This window comes from Aspergillus oryzae, chromosome 3 (genome assembly GCF_000184455.2).
Source record: "Aspergillus oryzae RIB40 DNA, chromosome 3".
NCBI classification, from domain to species: domain Eukaryota; kingdom Fungi; phylum Ascomycota; class Eurotiomycetes; order Eurotiales; family Aspergillaceae; genus Aspergillus; species Aspergillus oryzae.
Window position 1 is genome coordinate 1,230,126 of NC_036437.1, and position 16,247 is coordinate 1,246,372.

At 50.0% G+C, this 16,247-nt stretch overlaps 4 protein-coding genes and 1 non-coding gene across 5 annotated transcripts; 1 reads left to right on the plus strand and 4 right to left on the minus strand.

Moving 5' to 3' along the window:
- Window positions 1-13: 13 nt before the first annotated feature.
- Window positions 14-970, minus strand: AO090023000480 (uncharacterized protein; the record flags this gene model as incomplete). The annotated part of the gene is made up of 1 exon (XM_001820971.1): window positions 14-970. One exon carries the CDS (start codon window positions 968-970, stop codon window positions 14-16), a length of 957 nt encoding a protein of 318 aa, XP_001821023.1.
- Window positions 971-2,100: 1,130 nt separating this feature from the next.
- AO090023t00016 lies at window positions 2,101-2,184 on the plus strand. The gene has a single exon. It is a non-coding gene; the product is annotated as a tRNA-Lys (tRNA).
- Window positions 2,185-2,326: 142 nt separating this feature from the next.
- Window positions 2,327-4,159, minus strand: AO090023000481 (putative histidine acid phosphatase; the record flags this gene model as incomplete). The annotated part of the gene is made up of 8 exons (XM_023235620.1): window positions 2,327-2,532; window positions 2,647-2,767; window positions 2,821-2,963; window positions 3,101-3,490; window positions 3,520-3,578; window positions 3,678-3,796; window positions 3,853-3,986; window positions 4,051-4,159. The coding sequence occupies 8 exons, from the start codon at window positions 4,157-4,159 to the stop codon at window positions 2,327-2,329; spliced, it is 1,281 nt and encodes a 426-aa protein (XP_023090625.1).
- Window positions 4,160-4,574: 415 nt separating this feature from the next.
- AO090023000482 (uncharacterized protein) lies at window positions 4,575-6,394 on the minus strand (the record flags this gene model as incomplete). Its single annotated transcript, XM_023235621.1, has 5 exons — window positions 4,575-5,171; window positions 5,224-5,538; window positions 5,591-5,736; window positions 5,848-6,039; window positions 6,148-6,394. The coding sequence occupies 5 exons, from the start codon at window positions 6,392-6,394 to the stop codon at window positions 4,575-4,577; spliced, it is 1,497 nt and encodes a 498-aa protein (XP_023090626.1).
- Window positions 6,395-7,910: 1,516 nt separating this feature from the next.
- On the minus strand, window positions 7,911-14,696 carry AO090023000483 (bifunctional carbamoylphosphate synthetase/aspartate transcarbamylase; the record flags this gene model as incomplete). Its single annotated transcript, XM_023235622.1, has 4 exons — window positions 7,911-7,967; window positions 8,026-8,969; window positions 10,029-14,018; window positions 14,087-14,696. The coding sequence occupies 4 exons, from the start codon at window positions 14,694-14,696 to the stop codon at window positions 7,911-7,913; spliced, it is 5,601 nt and encodes a 1,866-aa protein (XP_023090627.1).
- Window positions 14,697-16,247: the final 1,551 nt, after the last annotated feature.

The following is a 16,247-nucleotide window of genomic DNA, read 5'->3' on the forward strand; positions in this document are numbered from 1 at the left end:
GAAAGAAAGACCATTAGTTCAACAAATCCACGACCATCCCATAAGCCCTCATCATCTTCTCCCACTCCACAGTCCCCTCCTTAGCCACCTTATCCCAAGCATGACCCACCCCATCAACCCGCTCAACAACAACCTTCTTCAAAAACTCCCCATCCCCCCCCTTCAGAAGCAACCCGCCCAACTCCTCCACCTCCAGCGCCAACAAATCCCTCGCAGCAGAAACCAACAAGACCCTCTCAACCCTCCACCCCCGGTCACCAGAATCCCCCCCAACCGCCCTCCCAATCGGCGAAATCCTCACATCCCCCCCTTCAAACTCCCTACTCAAATAAGCAACCGTACAGAACCTCACAAACCACCCGGGCAAAGCCCACCCCCCAACCTCGGGCGCCCTCCTCTCCTCAAGGGGCCTCGTAGCATCCACAACCGGATAAAACGCCACAAGCACCCTAAACGGGCCCTCATGATTCGCCGCAAGACTCGTCGCCAAATTCCCCCCAGCAGAAAACCCGCTCAACCCCACTCGACTCACATCATAGATCTCCGGCTGCGAGCGCACATACGCAAGGACATCTTCTGCGTCTTCCAGAGCAGCGGGGAAGGGGTGTTCGGGTGCCATGCGATATTGCACGTCGAAGACCGTGTAGGGTGTGTTCGTGGCGATATGCCTGCAGTACGTGTTGTCCAGGCCGTGGCCTTGGATGATGTAGCCGCTGCCGCAGAAGTTGAGGAGGACGGGGCGGGGCGTGGGTGTGCTGTGGAGGGGGCCTTTGTCGGGTTTGCCGGGGGGTGGGTTTGGGGGACTGTAGACGTGGACTTTTATGGTTCTTTGGGGGTCGCGGGAGGGGATGTGAAGGGTTTCGTTTGGGGTTGGGGTTATGCGGGGGGCGAGGGTGTGGGCCAGCGTGCGGAGGAGGAGGGCGATGGGTTTGAGGAAGAGATAGTATTTTAGGGTTCGTTTTGGGGGCATTGTTTTTGTTCTTTTTTGTTGGTTCTGCCGGTGGTGGTTTTTGGAGAGGAATTGTTCTGGGTGTGTGGGGGTGGTTATATAGATGTAGATGTATGCGATGTATGTATCCAGGTATTCAGGTATTCAGGTATGTCAAGGAGAATCACTAGTAATTTATGTATATCTGATTCCCGGAGATTAAACGACATCCAGGAACAGGGAATTAAAGTGGTGAAGAAGTAGGTGAAGCAAAAAAAATGTGACCTGTAGAAGTGACAGTCACGTTGCGGTGAGATATGCTGCCATACTTTATATACCAGTCGACTTTACCGGTCCACCTCATGGATTCACTGTAGTAATCAAGTAGGTAGTCATAATCAATTCCCTCCTCCACCTTGCCATAGCCACGGCAATAGTAACTAACACTAACAGGAATAAAATAAGTAATTTAGCAAGTAAAAAAGTAAAGTATCACAGTCACAAACCCAACAGGAACTCGCCACACCAATAGCACACCCAGGATATCCCTTGTTCCACACGGCCAGCGCTAAAAAAGAACACGACGAGGCGTTCGTGTGCGAGACTTTGTGTAAGATGGCCCACGTTGGGCAGCATGACATACAAAGAACAAGAGCTGAGGTGCAGAATCCCTGCAGCTATTATACCCTTAGTATGTGACTAGGTTTGCTGAATGTCTCTCGCCCATTTTTTGGTTTTCGTGGCTGTTTTTTCTTTGTTCTCCACCGCCGATGTTGAAGTAGATCGAGTGCGGGTCATTGGTCGAGGTCAGCGGTTAGGATTAGGCACTAAGCTAGATCGGGAATGGCAGGGATGCTCGCCGAGGGCACCCGATCCATCTGGTGATCAATCATCCCTCGTTTTGCTTTTTTTGGAGTGAATGCACGAGGAGGGCTGCAACTGCTTATCTGGGGTTAGGTTCATGAACTATAGATTGGGTGGGGGGGAATGGGTGAATGGGCTGCATCCCTGCGGTGGATGCGTCGGGGGGATTTGGAATTTATGCCCCTCGGGGAGTACGACCATGTGCTCACGTGGGTGCTGAACCTTGCAGGTGCAGTGTATGTAATATGTGGCCTTCTATTATACTTAGCTATAAGTAGCCATAACTTCAATCTGCTATACAACAAGTAGCCGGGCTAGCTCAATCGGTAGAGCGTGAGACTCTTAGTCATCACGGTATCTCAAGGTTGCGGGTTCGACCCCCGCGTTCGGCTTCTCTTTTTGCTTTTTGCTTTTGCTTTTGCTTTTGCTTTTTGCTCTCTCGCCTGTCACTTAATGTACTTAATGTAGTTAGTATATACAGTCTGTCCCTCAATGATGTCCAAGGCTGTAGGTGTACGGAAAGAGAAGCCGCATTCAAGGTTTGACCACGCGCAGGAATGGCAGTGTGAGATCTGTGAAGAAGGTCACTGATCCGTCGGCACCGGCGGTCGTGATGTTTTTCTCAGGGAGGCCGCAAACCGAGGCGAACGACCCGTACTGCTTCCTTTTCTGCGCCACGTACTGGACGTACTGGTCAACCGGGCAGCTGCTTCCAGGTCCCGAGCGGCAAGACGGGATAGCTGCGAATATTAGTGAGACATACTAGATGGAACCGGAAAGGAGGGGGAATAAAAAGGTAGGGCCGTAGTATGATAGGGATAAAGCAAAAAATATATATTGCGAGGTAGACTCACGGTACACGGCATCGTTCAGCAAGATCCGGACGTTAGCCGTGCTCTGCCCGCCTGATGTGCAAGTGAGACGCTCGAAAGCGATGGTCCCACGCATAGGATTCACATTGCTGCTAACGTAGATCTATAAGAAAAATTTAGCACATCGCAAGATGATCCAAAAGCAAAGCGACGTACCCTATCCTGATCCATCTTGTTCGAGGCGAGCGGTTTCTGGTCATCAAAGACACCCAAGAGAGAAGCCAGTTCGTTAAGCTGGTTATCATGGGTGAAGGCCACCACCAGCGGAGGCAACTGCAGGGTATCGTTGCCCTTCTCAGCTGTGGCGGACGGTCCTTTCTTCAACAGGTTGACCACACCCTGTAGCACAGGAAGCATAACGGTCATGTTCTTGCCCACACCAGGCCCTGCCATGTACCTGTCAATCGTGTTTCTTCCCTTGCCGTGAGATACATACCTGTGCCGTAGTAGTAGCGCAGATCCTGAGCATATTCGTATTCTAGGATCTCTTTCTTAGTGAACACATCACACCACGGGCTGACCTGGCCGGTAATCTGCGTCTCAAACCCACACAGGTAAGGGAACAAAGAGACCTGGTCATCCGTGAGAGTGAGATTTCCAGAGAGTTTTCCATTGAGGCGTTTGGTGATGGGAGGAAGATAGATATCTTGCCATTCAGTGATCTGGTCACCTCCACTGGCATCCTTAAAGTTGGGACACTGGTCAGAGGTAGCCAAGGAGTTGCCAGCAGCACCCGAGGCATCTGCATCGACAACATAAACGTCACCGTAAGAAGCATTGGGGCCCAGATAACCGCGAGCGAAGAGTCTGTTCACCATATTAACCACTATGCACGAAGTAGAGCAATTCGCCTACCTCGCGGAATCAATGGTTCGCTGATAGTCGTTCGCCCACAGCAAGAAAGGAGTATTATCCTGGTAGAAAGTTGGGTACCGGAATCGCAAATCGGCACCAATGTTGTATATATATCATGTTGGCGATCAAGTGACCCTTTGAGCAATCTATTGACTTACAGCTCCTTATAGCCAGTAATGGACAACTGACTAATTTCTTGGTCGGGGTGCCTAAGCACCGGACTCCAGTCGGAGATAAAGCTCAGCGACCCGGTAGCGCGATACTCGGCGGATTGGAACTGAATGATACTGTGTCATTATTTAGAAAAAGATAAATCCATAGTTGAGAACATACCGCATTGTGAAGGTCCTCCCATTCCTGGTAGGCACCAGGGTCAGGGTATCTGCTGCCGTGACGGACAATGTAAATAGCCTGGTCCACGGAGCATTCTTCGGGGACAGTAGATGCAATCTTGTTGACGTTGGGCCCTAGACTCATCAGATGACTATTCCAGGACTATTTCCATGACGATATAGGTGTGTAGAAGCCTACCCGCAAACCATGGAGAATTAGCACCTAAATGCTCCAAAGGTTCGAACGCCTTGGCCGAGGCCGCAGAGCTCAGACCCAGCAACCACAAGGTTCTTAGTGTCACGCCCATTGTTCCGTAGGTAGTCACAAGTTGGGAGAATAATTGCTGGACTTAACAAGAATACATAGTGAAAGGGTAGTTTAAAGCTACCGGTCAGCCTGGTTTATATGGCTTGATGGTAACCACGCGATTAATTCAGGGGACGGTGCAGAACAAATCAAAAGGCCATGACCACGCCAGGTCTCCACAGTAGCTCGGTCGCAAATTGATCGAGAAGTACGGAGTATAGCCGATGTGTTGGTCTAGGAGACTAAAGGATTGAAGGAGGGCGACCGTTCCGCTCAATTGCCGCGGATCAGCCACGTGCATCAACGCTAAGATAAACCGTCGCAAAAATTCATATTACTCTCGAGATTCTTCATTTACCAAGTCTTGAGTGATGCGATACTAAGCAAAGCAATCAATCAGGGACCATTACGCTGCCTCATGTCTGGAAAATCCACCGAGGGTCTTTATCTCCTTGGAATTCACCTTCGGAATTTCCAATATCACCCATTAACGCTTGTAAACCCTCTCTTTCCCGGACTTCCGCTTTCCGGATATTCTCGCGCCTGAGAACTTGCCATAGAATGCCTGCAACGATAATGTTCGCAATGAGGTATCCCAATGCGAAACCATGGCCTAGATAATAACGAGGGCTCGTCTCGGTTCTATAGAGCTGTGTGCCTAGAACAGCCCCAAGGTTCCCAATTGAAATCTGCATGGCGTTGGCAATCGCGCGCTTTGTCTGCCCGGACACGTTGTTAGCCGGCCAAGAGAGCACAATAGCCACTGCAGGATAGATCCCGGCTGCGGCAAAGATAGTTCCCACATAGGATACCCCCGGCCGGTGGTCCTTTAGGAGGATGATATAACCGATACAAGCGAGTGCAGTGGATCCCATGACAAAGGGCGCCCGACGACGGGTGCGCTCTGAAAGGACGGCAACAGTAATCGTGAGAATGAATGCCACAGCGTACGGGGGCACGGAGAGAAGTTGGGCTTCAGCGGCTGTGTACCCTAGCTCTTTGATAATAGTAGGCTGCTTATTGTCAGCAAATCAATCGAACCGGTGCTGCTCCATGAGTCCTCACCAGAAAAAGAGACAGCGTATACATTGGAAGGGACATTGTATGAAAACCTAGTCCGTATAGCCAGACCTTCGGATCTTTGAATGCATCCAGAACCCCTGACCAGCTGAACTTCTCGTCCCGCATCGAGTCATTATCATTTCTCAGGCGAGATTGGATAAATGCCCTTTCTTTTTCTGACAGAAATTCCGCAGTGGAAGGGTAATTATAGACCCAGAAGTAAGCAATGACGGACATGACGACCGTTGCCAGCCCTTCCAGGATGAAGATCCACCGCCATCCATTATATCCACCAACACCTCGCATATGTGCGATGCCCTAGACCATAGTCAGCATGTTGTATTCTGGTTGTCTAATACGAGAAGCATACCCAAGCTAGGACTCCACCAAAAGCACCAGCTAGCGATGCAGCGCTGAAGAACAATGCTACCCGATAGTGCTGCTCATTCCTCTTGTACCACATAGATAAGTAAAATACAACTCCAGGGAAAAGTCCACTTTCTGCAATGCCAAGGGCTATTGTTGGAAGAAGCCTTCCGGTTGCCTTGGATCAAGAGATCCAACCAACCGGCAGGGCCTCCGACCCATCAGTATTTCTTCTTACTGGTTGCTGTGAGCTAGGCATACCTGTCCGTGAAACCAAGTAACCGGCATAATTCTGCACGACACCAAGAAGGGTAGCAACGATACCCCAGACCAATGTGAGCGTGGGAAGCCAGATCCGCGGCGTGGTTTTCTTTAACACGATATTACAGGGAACCTCAAACAGCACGTAACCGATGAAGTACAGGGTCAACCCCGTTAAGTACTGGTTCCCAGCTATGTGCGTCAATCACTGTCAGCGAAGCTTTTTTCCAATGGTGCGTTTCGTTGGTTCGTACTCATATTGATATCAGTCGTCAAGCCCTCAAGGCGGGCATTGCCAACTATGCGAAGATATAATTAGAATGAACCCATCTGCTCCATTAGAGAGGTTTGTACCATTGCTACGATCTAAAAATGACAAGAGATACAGTATTGTCAACGGTGGAAGAAGTCGCATATCCAGTTTCCGTAGCAGGGCTTTTTCGTTGATGCCATTATGTTCATCAGCAAGTGTGCTCGCTGTAGGAGAAATAGTCTTTGCTTTTTCGGGTGTGGAAGCAAAATCTACTTCCTTATTGGACTCTGCCATGGTTCAAGTGGCCGTGGTAGACTGAATAGCCGTGCTGAAGAAGGCCGTGGTTAGGGTCAACGCTGAAAGGTCTTAAACCAGGCAAAGGCTGGTTATAAAATATAAGCAGAAGATTTGGGGTACCACATGGCAGACAGCACATCATCGCCCCAGCATTTCACGCGATAAAGGCAGCGAATGACATATAGTCGCAGGGTCAAGGCCACTACTTTCTCCCGCAGGGGGTTTGATCTTGCAGTGTATAGAAAGCGTAGACCCTCAGCAAATCACAATTGCCGACAGCCTTGGCACGGGCCAGAGTTTAATAATGCGGTGGTCCGTAGAGGAATTGTAGGCAGCCTTTAGTACTTTGTATGGGTGATAAATGAGCAATTGGGGTTCCGCGATGGCGACATTGGAGACAGCCGGAGCTAACAAGGAAAGATCATCCATTGCAGGGAAGCTATATACTAGGTAGTTTATGACTCTGTGAGATTGTGTCATTGGGTGTGGGGGTTTATGCCTAACAGTTGAGGATCTTTGGGCTTGCTTAAGCAACATTTCGTATTCCAAGATATGGCTGAAGATTATCAGGGCATAATAGATCACGCCATCAGCCTGCCGATGAAGTGATCGCGAAGTTTATTCCTTCCAGCGACGTATTTTATGTCGATCACCCCAATTGAAAACAGAATCTTTGGGATGGTTCCCAACTCAATTGATAGATATAGATGGATGCCTGATTTACCAGGGATATTCTTTGATTAGTGTAACCGCTGGAGATTTGCTGAGACCAGCGGTCCTAAGAAAAGGAGAGAGAAAAGAGAATACTATGGGACAAGACCTGACTATCATAGAAGACGTCAAAGTCATAGTTCAATTGAGATCCAGATGAGGTCATCTGAACTAATTCAGTGCATCGTCGTATCCAAGGGTATATGTAGTAGTCGTCGTGTCGTGCCTTGAGGCATATCGGGGTATCAGGTATCTAGGCATCCATGCCACTTTCCGTTTCCGTTTCCGTTCCAGTCCCATACCCCAACCAATCCCAACGCCATAAGAAAAAAAAAAATCCCCCAGATATTCCATCCCAAACACCCAAACCAAGAGTAAAGTGTAAAGAAAAGAGAAGAGAAAGAAAATAAAGAAAAGAAAACACGCCGGTCACCAAAAGAAATGCAGGCCAAAAGGAAAAGCAAAGAAAAAAAAAAAAAGAAACGAAACACACACCACACAAAACACACAAAACATACACCACACGTAAACATCACACAAAACACATAACACACAATACACAATACATCATACATAACACACAACGAAATCGTCATGTTCATAAAAGGAAATTCATCTAATCTATCATGCGGGCGCTTTCTAAGAAGCCTACGCGGTATTCTGTAATGACACTGCACAACTTTTGGTGACACATGCTGGAAAAAGAAACAAAACGCAAGCAAAAGAATAAATGAGGTCGCCCTCCACGACATGGAAATCATGAAGTTCATACGGTTTCCTCTTCTTAAGTAAAGTAAATGACCTAAGGCGCCAGAATCAATGCAAGCAAAGCCATGCGACAGTAGAGGCCATATCTCATCTGTAAATCCAAAGTTAGCACGGACACGTCCGATAACAAGCACCAAGCGGAGACCAACCTGTCTGAAATAAGCCGCCCGCTGGTCGAAGTCGACCTCCTCCGCAATCTCCGCATTTCTGGGCAAGGGGTGCATCACAACCATGTGGCTCTTAGCGTGCTTGAGAAGAGCATTGTCGATGACGAAGCTGTTCTTGAGACGCTCATACTGCTCCAGGTCGGCGAAACGCTCCTTCTGGACGCGCGTAGAGTACAAAACGTCGGAGCGGGCAACAATCTCCGGAGTCAATTCCTCGGACTCCACAACCAGCTGGCCAGAAGCAATAACTTGCTGACGAACCTCTTCCGGCAAGGACAAATCCTTAGGGGCGACGAGCTGCACCCGCACGTCGTAGAACTGGAGCAGCTTAATGAGAGAATGGACGGTGCGACCATATCTCAGGTCACCAGTGAAGGTAATCGTCAAGCCAGTAACAGTTCCCAGTTCTTCGCGGATGGTGAAGAGATCAAGGAATGCCTGCGTGGGGTGCTCGACACTTCCATTTCCACCGTTGATGACGGGAACGGGGGAGAACTTGGCAGCGACTTCAGTGCTGGCCGGGTCAGGGTGGCGGAGAACGACAGCGTCTCCGTAGCAGCCGAGGGTTCGGAGGGTATCTTGCAAGGTCTCACCCTTCTTTGTCGAAGAATGTTCCGTAGAGATGGCAATGGTACGTCCTCCCAGACGCTGCATAGCAGCGTCAAATGAAGCCGACGTTCTGGTCGAAGGCTCATAAAAGAGGGTACAAAGGACACGGCCCTTCAGAACATCGAGGACGCCCTGGCGTTGAACCCCAAGACGCATCTCTTGAGCCACAGTGAAGAGCAAGTGTAGGTCGGCACGAGTGAACTGGCCGACAGAGAGCACATGCTTCTGTCTGAAAGTTGACCGGGAGAGCATTTCATGCAGAGGAGAGGAAGTTTGCGAGACGGTGGGATACAAGGGAGGTCCAAGTTCACCGACAGCTGGGGCTTGATCCAAGGCCCGACGTGAGGGGCGAGCAGGTGTTCCCGCGACTGACAGTCGTCCATCGATACCTTCTGGCCGTGCCTGTACCAAGGGGGACATGGCCTTGACAGAAGGAGATGCAGGCACGATCCGATGGGCAGACATATCCGTTCCCTTCGGAGCATCGGATGTAATCTCGCCGTCGAGGCAGGAAGTCTTCCCTTGGAAGGTGACCCGCTGGACAGATCCTTTCACGCTCTTTCCGCTAATAGGAGACCAAGCGTGCGCGTTCTGGAACAGGTATGGACGGTCAACTTCGACCTCGACTGAACAGTCGACCTGATCGTGTAGCTCGAAGATCTTCTTAGGGTTCTCATACAGGCGAGCAATGATATCTTGGATGGTCAGGCGACCCTCCGACACGGCAGTGAAGAGCAATGGCAGAGTTTCAGCGATACCGACCTCTGGGGAAGCCTTCTCACCAGCAAGCTGGAAGGGGGTGCTGCCAATGGAGAAGACATCAATGGTGCTAAGGTGTTCCCAAAGGGCCTTCTGGTCTTCAGCGGAAGGTAAGAAGCTGCATTCAGGGTAGTCTTCCTGAGACAGGAAGAGGCTGAACACAGAGACATCGCAAGTCACCTTGAGGCCCTTCTCCTTGCTAAGCGCGATGAGAGTAATATCCTCCTTGGAGGAGACACTCATAACATGGATGTTGCGGCTGTGAAGGCTTGCCAGCAGAAGGACCGAGGCAAGGTCGGTAGACTTCGCATCGGTGATGATTGGCTTGCTGGAAGGCCAAGCGCCGAAGTGGCTAGTGACTGCTGCGACCTTGCTGATATTTCCAGAAAGGTGGTTGAAAGGAATAAACAGAGAACCCACGTCTCCTGTCACCTGACCGATTTGCTCAGAGTTGGTGGAAGTTGCTACAACGGAGAAGTTAAAGTCACAGAAAGAAGCATTCTGGGCATTCTGTTGGGCAACCTTCAATGCGCGAGCATCAGTGACAGAGGCATCGATGCCAACAGGCATGACGCGCACCATACTGAAACCAGCAGCCATAGAAGCCTTGGTCACACGCTCGAAGTCCTTGGAGCCAGGAGTCATGAGGCCGGGCACGAAAGCGGCAACGTTGATCAAGCCAGGAAGGGTGACAGTGCGATGGCTGGTCTGGTAATCAATGGTCTGGACGGCCAGGTCATAGTGACGAGCAATAGCTTCAATCAGGATCTTGGCGTTCTTGACATTGGTGACCAAGGGGGTTTGGTAGTCAACCGCCATTCGGCGAGTACGGTAACCCTTACTCATATAGTTGGCAGGGCGCCTGAATCGGTTGCTAGACGGCAAATTGATGTAGAGGTCGATGAGGTTGTTCGACAAGTGCTGAGTGAGCGAGTACTCGGACTTGAGTTCATCCTCTTGGCCTGGCAGGATCTCGAGGTACTTAACAGGGACACCGTTCTCCTTCAGGAAATCGGCGGTACCAGAGGTAGCAAAGAGGTTGAACCCAATCTGGTGCAGCTTGCGAATTGATGGTAACATCTCGAGTTTCTCTTTGTATGAACCGATAGAGAACAGCACATTGCGCTTCGGCAGGCGGAAACCAGTCGACAAAAGTGCCTTGAGATAAGCTTCGTACTTGTCGCGGCCGAAGGAAGCAACTTCACCGGTGGAGGCCATCTCGACACCCAAGACGGGATCGGCTCCAGAGAGACGGGAGAAGGAGAACTGGGGCACCTTCACGCCAACATAGTCCTTAGGAACACTGACAGGAGGGTATTCCTGGAAGGGAACACCGAGCATCGCCTTGGTGGCCATCTCAATGAGGTCGACTCCCATGACTTTGGAAACGAATGGGAAGGAACGAGAAGCTCTGACGTTACATTCGATGACCTTGATATCATTGTCCTTTGCGATGAATTGGATGTTGTAAGGACCAGTGACATTAAGGGCATTACCGATCTTCCTAGTAGCCTCCTCGATGCGCCGGACGGTCTCCGGGTCCAGATCCTGGGGGGGCAAGATCAATGTGGCGTCACCCGAGTGGACACCAGCATTCTCGACGTGCTCGGAGATAAAATGTCCAACCATGGTACCGTTAAGTGCCACAGCGTCCATCTCAATCTCCTTGGCATTCTCAATGTACTTGGTGATAACAACAGGATGCTCGCGCGAAACCTCAGCGGCTTGGTTAAGATAGCTAGCAAGATCATGCTCAGAGTAGACAGTGTTCATGGCAGCTCCTGAAAGCACATAGGAGGGTCGGACAAGCACAGGGTAGCCAACTTTGTCGCAGAAGCCGGTTGCTTCCTCGATGCTAGTAAGCTCCTTCCACGCCGGCTGATCGACACCGATACGGTCGAGCATACGCGAGAACTTGTATCTGTTCTCAGCTCCGTCGATCATCTCAGGAGAGGTTCCGAGAATGCGGACATTGAGACGGTGGAGAGGCAGGGCGATGTTGTTTGGAGTCTGACCACCCATGGACATGATAACACCGCTGGAGGATTCCAACTGGTAGATATCCAAGACAGTCTCCAAGTTAATGTTCTCAAAGTACAAGCGATCGGCCTCGTCATAATCTGTACTAACGGTTTCAGGGTTATAGTTGACCATGACGGTTTTGTAGCCCTGTTCACGGAGCGTACGGATAGTACGGACAGAGCACCAGTCGAACTCGACGGAGGAACCAATTCTGTAAACACCAGATCCCAAGACCATGATACCCTTATCGTCGAAGGCAACGTCATGCTCAGAGGCATTGTAAGTAAGATACAGATAGTTCGTTACCGAGGGGAACTCAGCAGCAACGGTATCAATCTGCTTGACAATAGGGATAATGCCAGCTTCAACACGCATGCGACGGATGGCTAGCTCGTTGGAGCTAAGGAACTTGGCAAGTTGACGATCGGAGAAACCCAGCTGCTTGGCCTGTCGAATAAGAGGTCTGGGAACAGTGGTGGCATTATGAGTAGACATAAGCTTGCTAAAGTCACTGAGACCCTTAAGTCTGCTAAGGAACCACTTATCGATCTGGGTTAATTTCCAGATGTCATCGACGCTATATCCAGCGGCCATTGCATTGGCGATGGCGAACAAACGTTGATCGGATGGAGTTTGCAGTTCGCCCTTGATGGACATAAGTGCACTGGTCTCGTTGAAACCAAGATTGTGGAAATCAACGGAACGAATGGCCTTCTGAATCGCTTCCTCGAAGGTTCGTCCAATGCTCATGACTTCACCAACACTCTTCATAGAGGAGCCAAGCTGAGTAGACACACGAGTGAACTTCTTAAGATCCCAGCGGGGAATCTTCACAACGCAGTAGTCAAGGGAAGGCTCGAAGCAAGCGCAAGTGACCTTGGTAACAGAGTTCTTGATCTCATTTAGAGGAATGCCCAAACCAAGCTTGGCCGCAATGAAAGCAAGAGGATAACCAGTAGCCTTTGAAGCAAGAGCAGAGGATCTTGACAGACGAGCATTCACTTCAATGATGCAGTACTCCTTCGAGAATGGGTTGAGCGCATATTGGATATTGCACTCTCCAACAACGCCAAGATGACGGATAACATTGACAGCGGTTGTACGCAGCATGTTGTAATCCTCATCAGAGAGAGTCTGCGACGGTGCAACAACAATGGAGTCACCGGTATGGATACCGAGAGGATCGAAGTTTTCCATGTTACAAACGGTGATACAGTTGTCTCTGGCGTCACGGACAACCTCGTACTCGATTTCCTTCCAGCCCTTCATACTCTTCTCAATCAAGACCTGGGGACTGGCGGCAAACGCCTTTGTGCAAAGGTCCTTCAGCTCCTCCATGTTATTGGCGAAACCACTGCCGAGACCTCCGAGAGCGTAAGCAGCACGGACGATGACAGGAAATTTGATATCTTCCACGACTCGGAGGGCCTCCTCGAGGTTGGATGCCGAAGCCGACTTGGCACATTTCTCGTTAATCGAGTCCATGCTACGAGCAAAGAGCTCACGATCCTCAGTGGTGATGATAGTATCGATTGGTGTACCCAGAACCTTGACACCAAGGGACTCAAACTCGTCCTTGAGCTGGATACCGACTTGCAGCGCGGTCTGGCCACCAAAAGTGACGTAGATGGCATCGGGCCGCTCGTGCTTGATAACCTTTCGCACGAAATCCGCATTCACAGGAAGGAAATACACCTTGTCCGCCAATCCCTTGGAGGTCTGAATGGTGGCAATGTTCGGGTTAATCAGGACAGTGTAGATTCCCTCTTCCTTCAAGGCCTTGATAGCCTGACTTCCGGAGTAATCGAATTCTCCAGCTTGACCAATGCTAAGACCACCGCTTCCCAAAATCAAAACCTTCTTGACGGAGACACGAGGAGAGGCTTTGATGTTCTCTTCCATGGTACCACCTGGGAAGGTAACGGGGTTGTTGATAGCTTCTGGGGATGTCAGAGTATCCTTGATGCTGTTGATGAACACATCGAAGAGATACTCGGTATCCCTAGGACCAGGAGTGCTCTCGGGGTGGAACTGGACACTGAAGAACGGACGGCTGGTGTGCCGGATACCTTCGTTACTGCCATCATTGGCATTCACAAACAGCTCCTCCCAGTCCTCGGGGAGGCTTGTGGAATCGACGGCATAACCGTGGTTCTGAGAGGTGATGTGACACTTGCCGGTCACCATGCTCGTGCAAGGGATATTGTGACCACGGTTACCGAACTTCATCTTCAAGGTCTGAGCACCGACAGAGCGGGCAATCAACTGATGACCCAGACAGATACCGAACACAGGTGTCCGTGCCTCCTTGAGGGTCTTTGACAGGTTGTTAACCGTAGTGGTCAGTGTGGCAGGGTCACCAGGACCGTTGGAGACAAAGAGACCATCGTAGTCCTTGCCGGCAAGGGTGGGGAAGTCATAGTCCCAAGGGACGACCAAGACTTCAACGCCCCGAGCAAGCAGGCAGCGCAGCTGGTTGAATTTCAGACCAACGTCCAAGCACAGAACGCGAACCGGACGACCAGAAGGATGTTTGAGAGCAACATCCTCAGGAGGGGAGAAAAGACGTGGTTCCCGAATGGAGACTAATAAGGACCCAGTCAGATAAAGGCTACTCGTAAAAAAATCACTTACTCCTAAGCAGGTGGCTTACCTTCGCTCACGAGGTTCTTCTTATTCGGGTCAACCCACTCAGTCTGCTCGAAGTACGACCTCCAGCTGTCCTTGTCCACTGGAGCCTCCTCCAATGTTTCATCGGACTTCTGGAGCAGCATGCGGCCAAGCATGCTACCCTTCTGACGGATGCGCTTTGTCAGAGCACGGGTGTCGACTCCGTGCATGGCAGGAACACCCTGTTCCTTGAGCCATTGTCCTAGGGAGGACTCAGCAAGGAAGTGTGAGTAGTCCTCTCCGGCGTAGGTGGCAACGACGAGTGCCGCAATGTGAATCTCAGTAGACTCAAAGTATTTTGGTAATGTCTTCAACAACTCGTCCATGGTCTCCCGAGAGGGAACACCATAGTTGCCCACCAAGGGGAAAGTGACGACCAGGATCTGGCCACGATAGGAGGGGTCAGTCACTGACTCCGGGTAACCTACCATGCCAGTCTGGAAAACCAGCTCTCCTGCCACGCTCTTCTCAGCGCCAAAGCTGTAACCCTGGTAGACAGTGCCATCCTCGAGCTCGAGAGCGAACAGCTTCCCGCTGCCGCCACGTACTCGAGACGAGGCGGGGGGGATCACAGCGCCACTGGTGAGATCCATTGAGGGAAGTGGTTGCAATTCCTTATTGATCTGATTGTAAGATACAGCTCCTCCAGTCAAAGGACTCGAAGGGAGTGCGACCTCCTCGTGGCCGGCGGAGTGTGGCATTGGGGGAAACTGTGTGGGGGTGGGCGTGGAGGGGAAAAAAGGTCCTCTCGGGGACAGTATGACAAGGGTATTCACTCTACCGTAGCATCAGCAGCCTCCAAGACTCCTATGAGAAATTGAGAGAGCGGGAGGGAGAGGGGTCTTTTTTGCTGCTTCAGCACGAGAGGAGGAATATAGAAAGAGAAGAAAGAAATCTCGTCGACGGGGATGGTCGTATAAAATAAAATTTTGTGTTCGGCGGGCTGAGGGAGCTTTCTCATTGGATCAACCAGCTTACCGATCCGGAGATCACTACAGAGTCTGCCGGGATAGACCGCCCTATTGAAAAAATTTTTTTACTGCATGCAAACTCTTTGGCCTTCTCTACCCTTCCTTTGTTTGATAATGCCAATGCTTGTAGTAATCAGTAATAAACTGGTCAATTTCTCGAGTAGTAATTTCTACACTATATAACCAAAAAGAATTTGCTCTTAAACCATAAAACTAGGACAATGGAGGTTGTTGTTTTAAGGTGATTCGACTAAAATTACCCACTGGGCATAAGAATAGTATATTAATCGAAAAAATTGATTGATGCGTTTAGGGTCGTGCATTGCTGCAGTTTTAATTCCTTCTTAGTAATAGGTCATGAAGGGACCCCGTCCGGTTGCGGCCCTTTTGAACTCCGTGAGTCGGCAGGAAGGAAAAGCTCAGTTTTCGAACGCCACCACCGTGCGGCGTGCACACAATGACAAAATGGAGGGGTCTCGCCACCCCGATCGACAAAACGACACTGCAGGCGGTGAGCAGCGAACTAGCATCCCTGTTTTTCTTGCCCGCCAAGACGCTTCCATGGTCCGTGTTGCTGAAAGCTTCAGCCCTCTGGAATCCAATTAAATCCCATGACAGTCATCTCAACGACGGAAATTTTTTTTTCTTGACAAGCAGGTACTTCTCGGCTTCTACGGAGTACTTTATACTAAATATTAATTCATAACAAAAAACCGGTTTTAAATCTTGTATCACCTTTGTATCTATTGTCATGATTATTACTCTCAATTTGCCCCCCTCCCCGAGCAATTGATTTACACTCCGCTACGTATGTGATTATGGTTATGTTTTAGAGAAATATATATATTTGTTTTCTTGCGCTTCTACTTGCATTCCTAGACCAGCTTTATCCATGGATCCTATGACAGTCAAAACTATGGAAGATTTGAAACCTCTTCTTACTTACATGATCCACTAGAACAATAGTATTCATAGTTCAAACATGAGAATAAGCTTCCACATTTGATCATTCTAGATTTGCACCGCGACCATATCGTATCCCGAGGTCAGCCACTCTCCCGCCGCGCAGTTTTTGATAGGGTGTGCAACTGATCGGTTATCAACTTATGGGTCAGCTGGGAAAGAAAAGTTAAAGTAAGGGCACTAAAATTAAATCGCGTTGCGGCAAAAGTT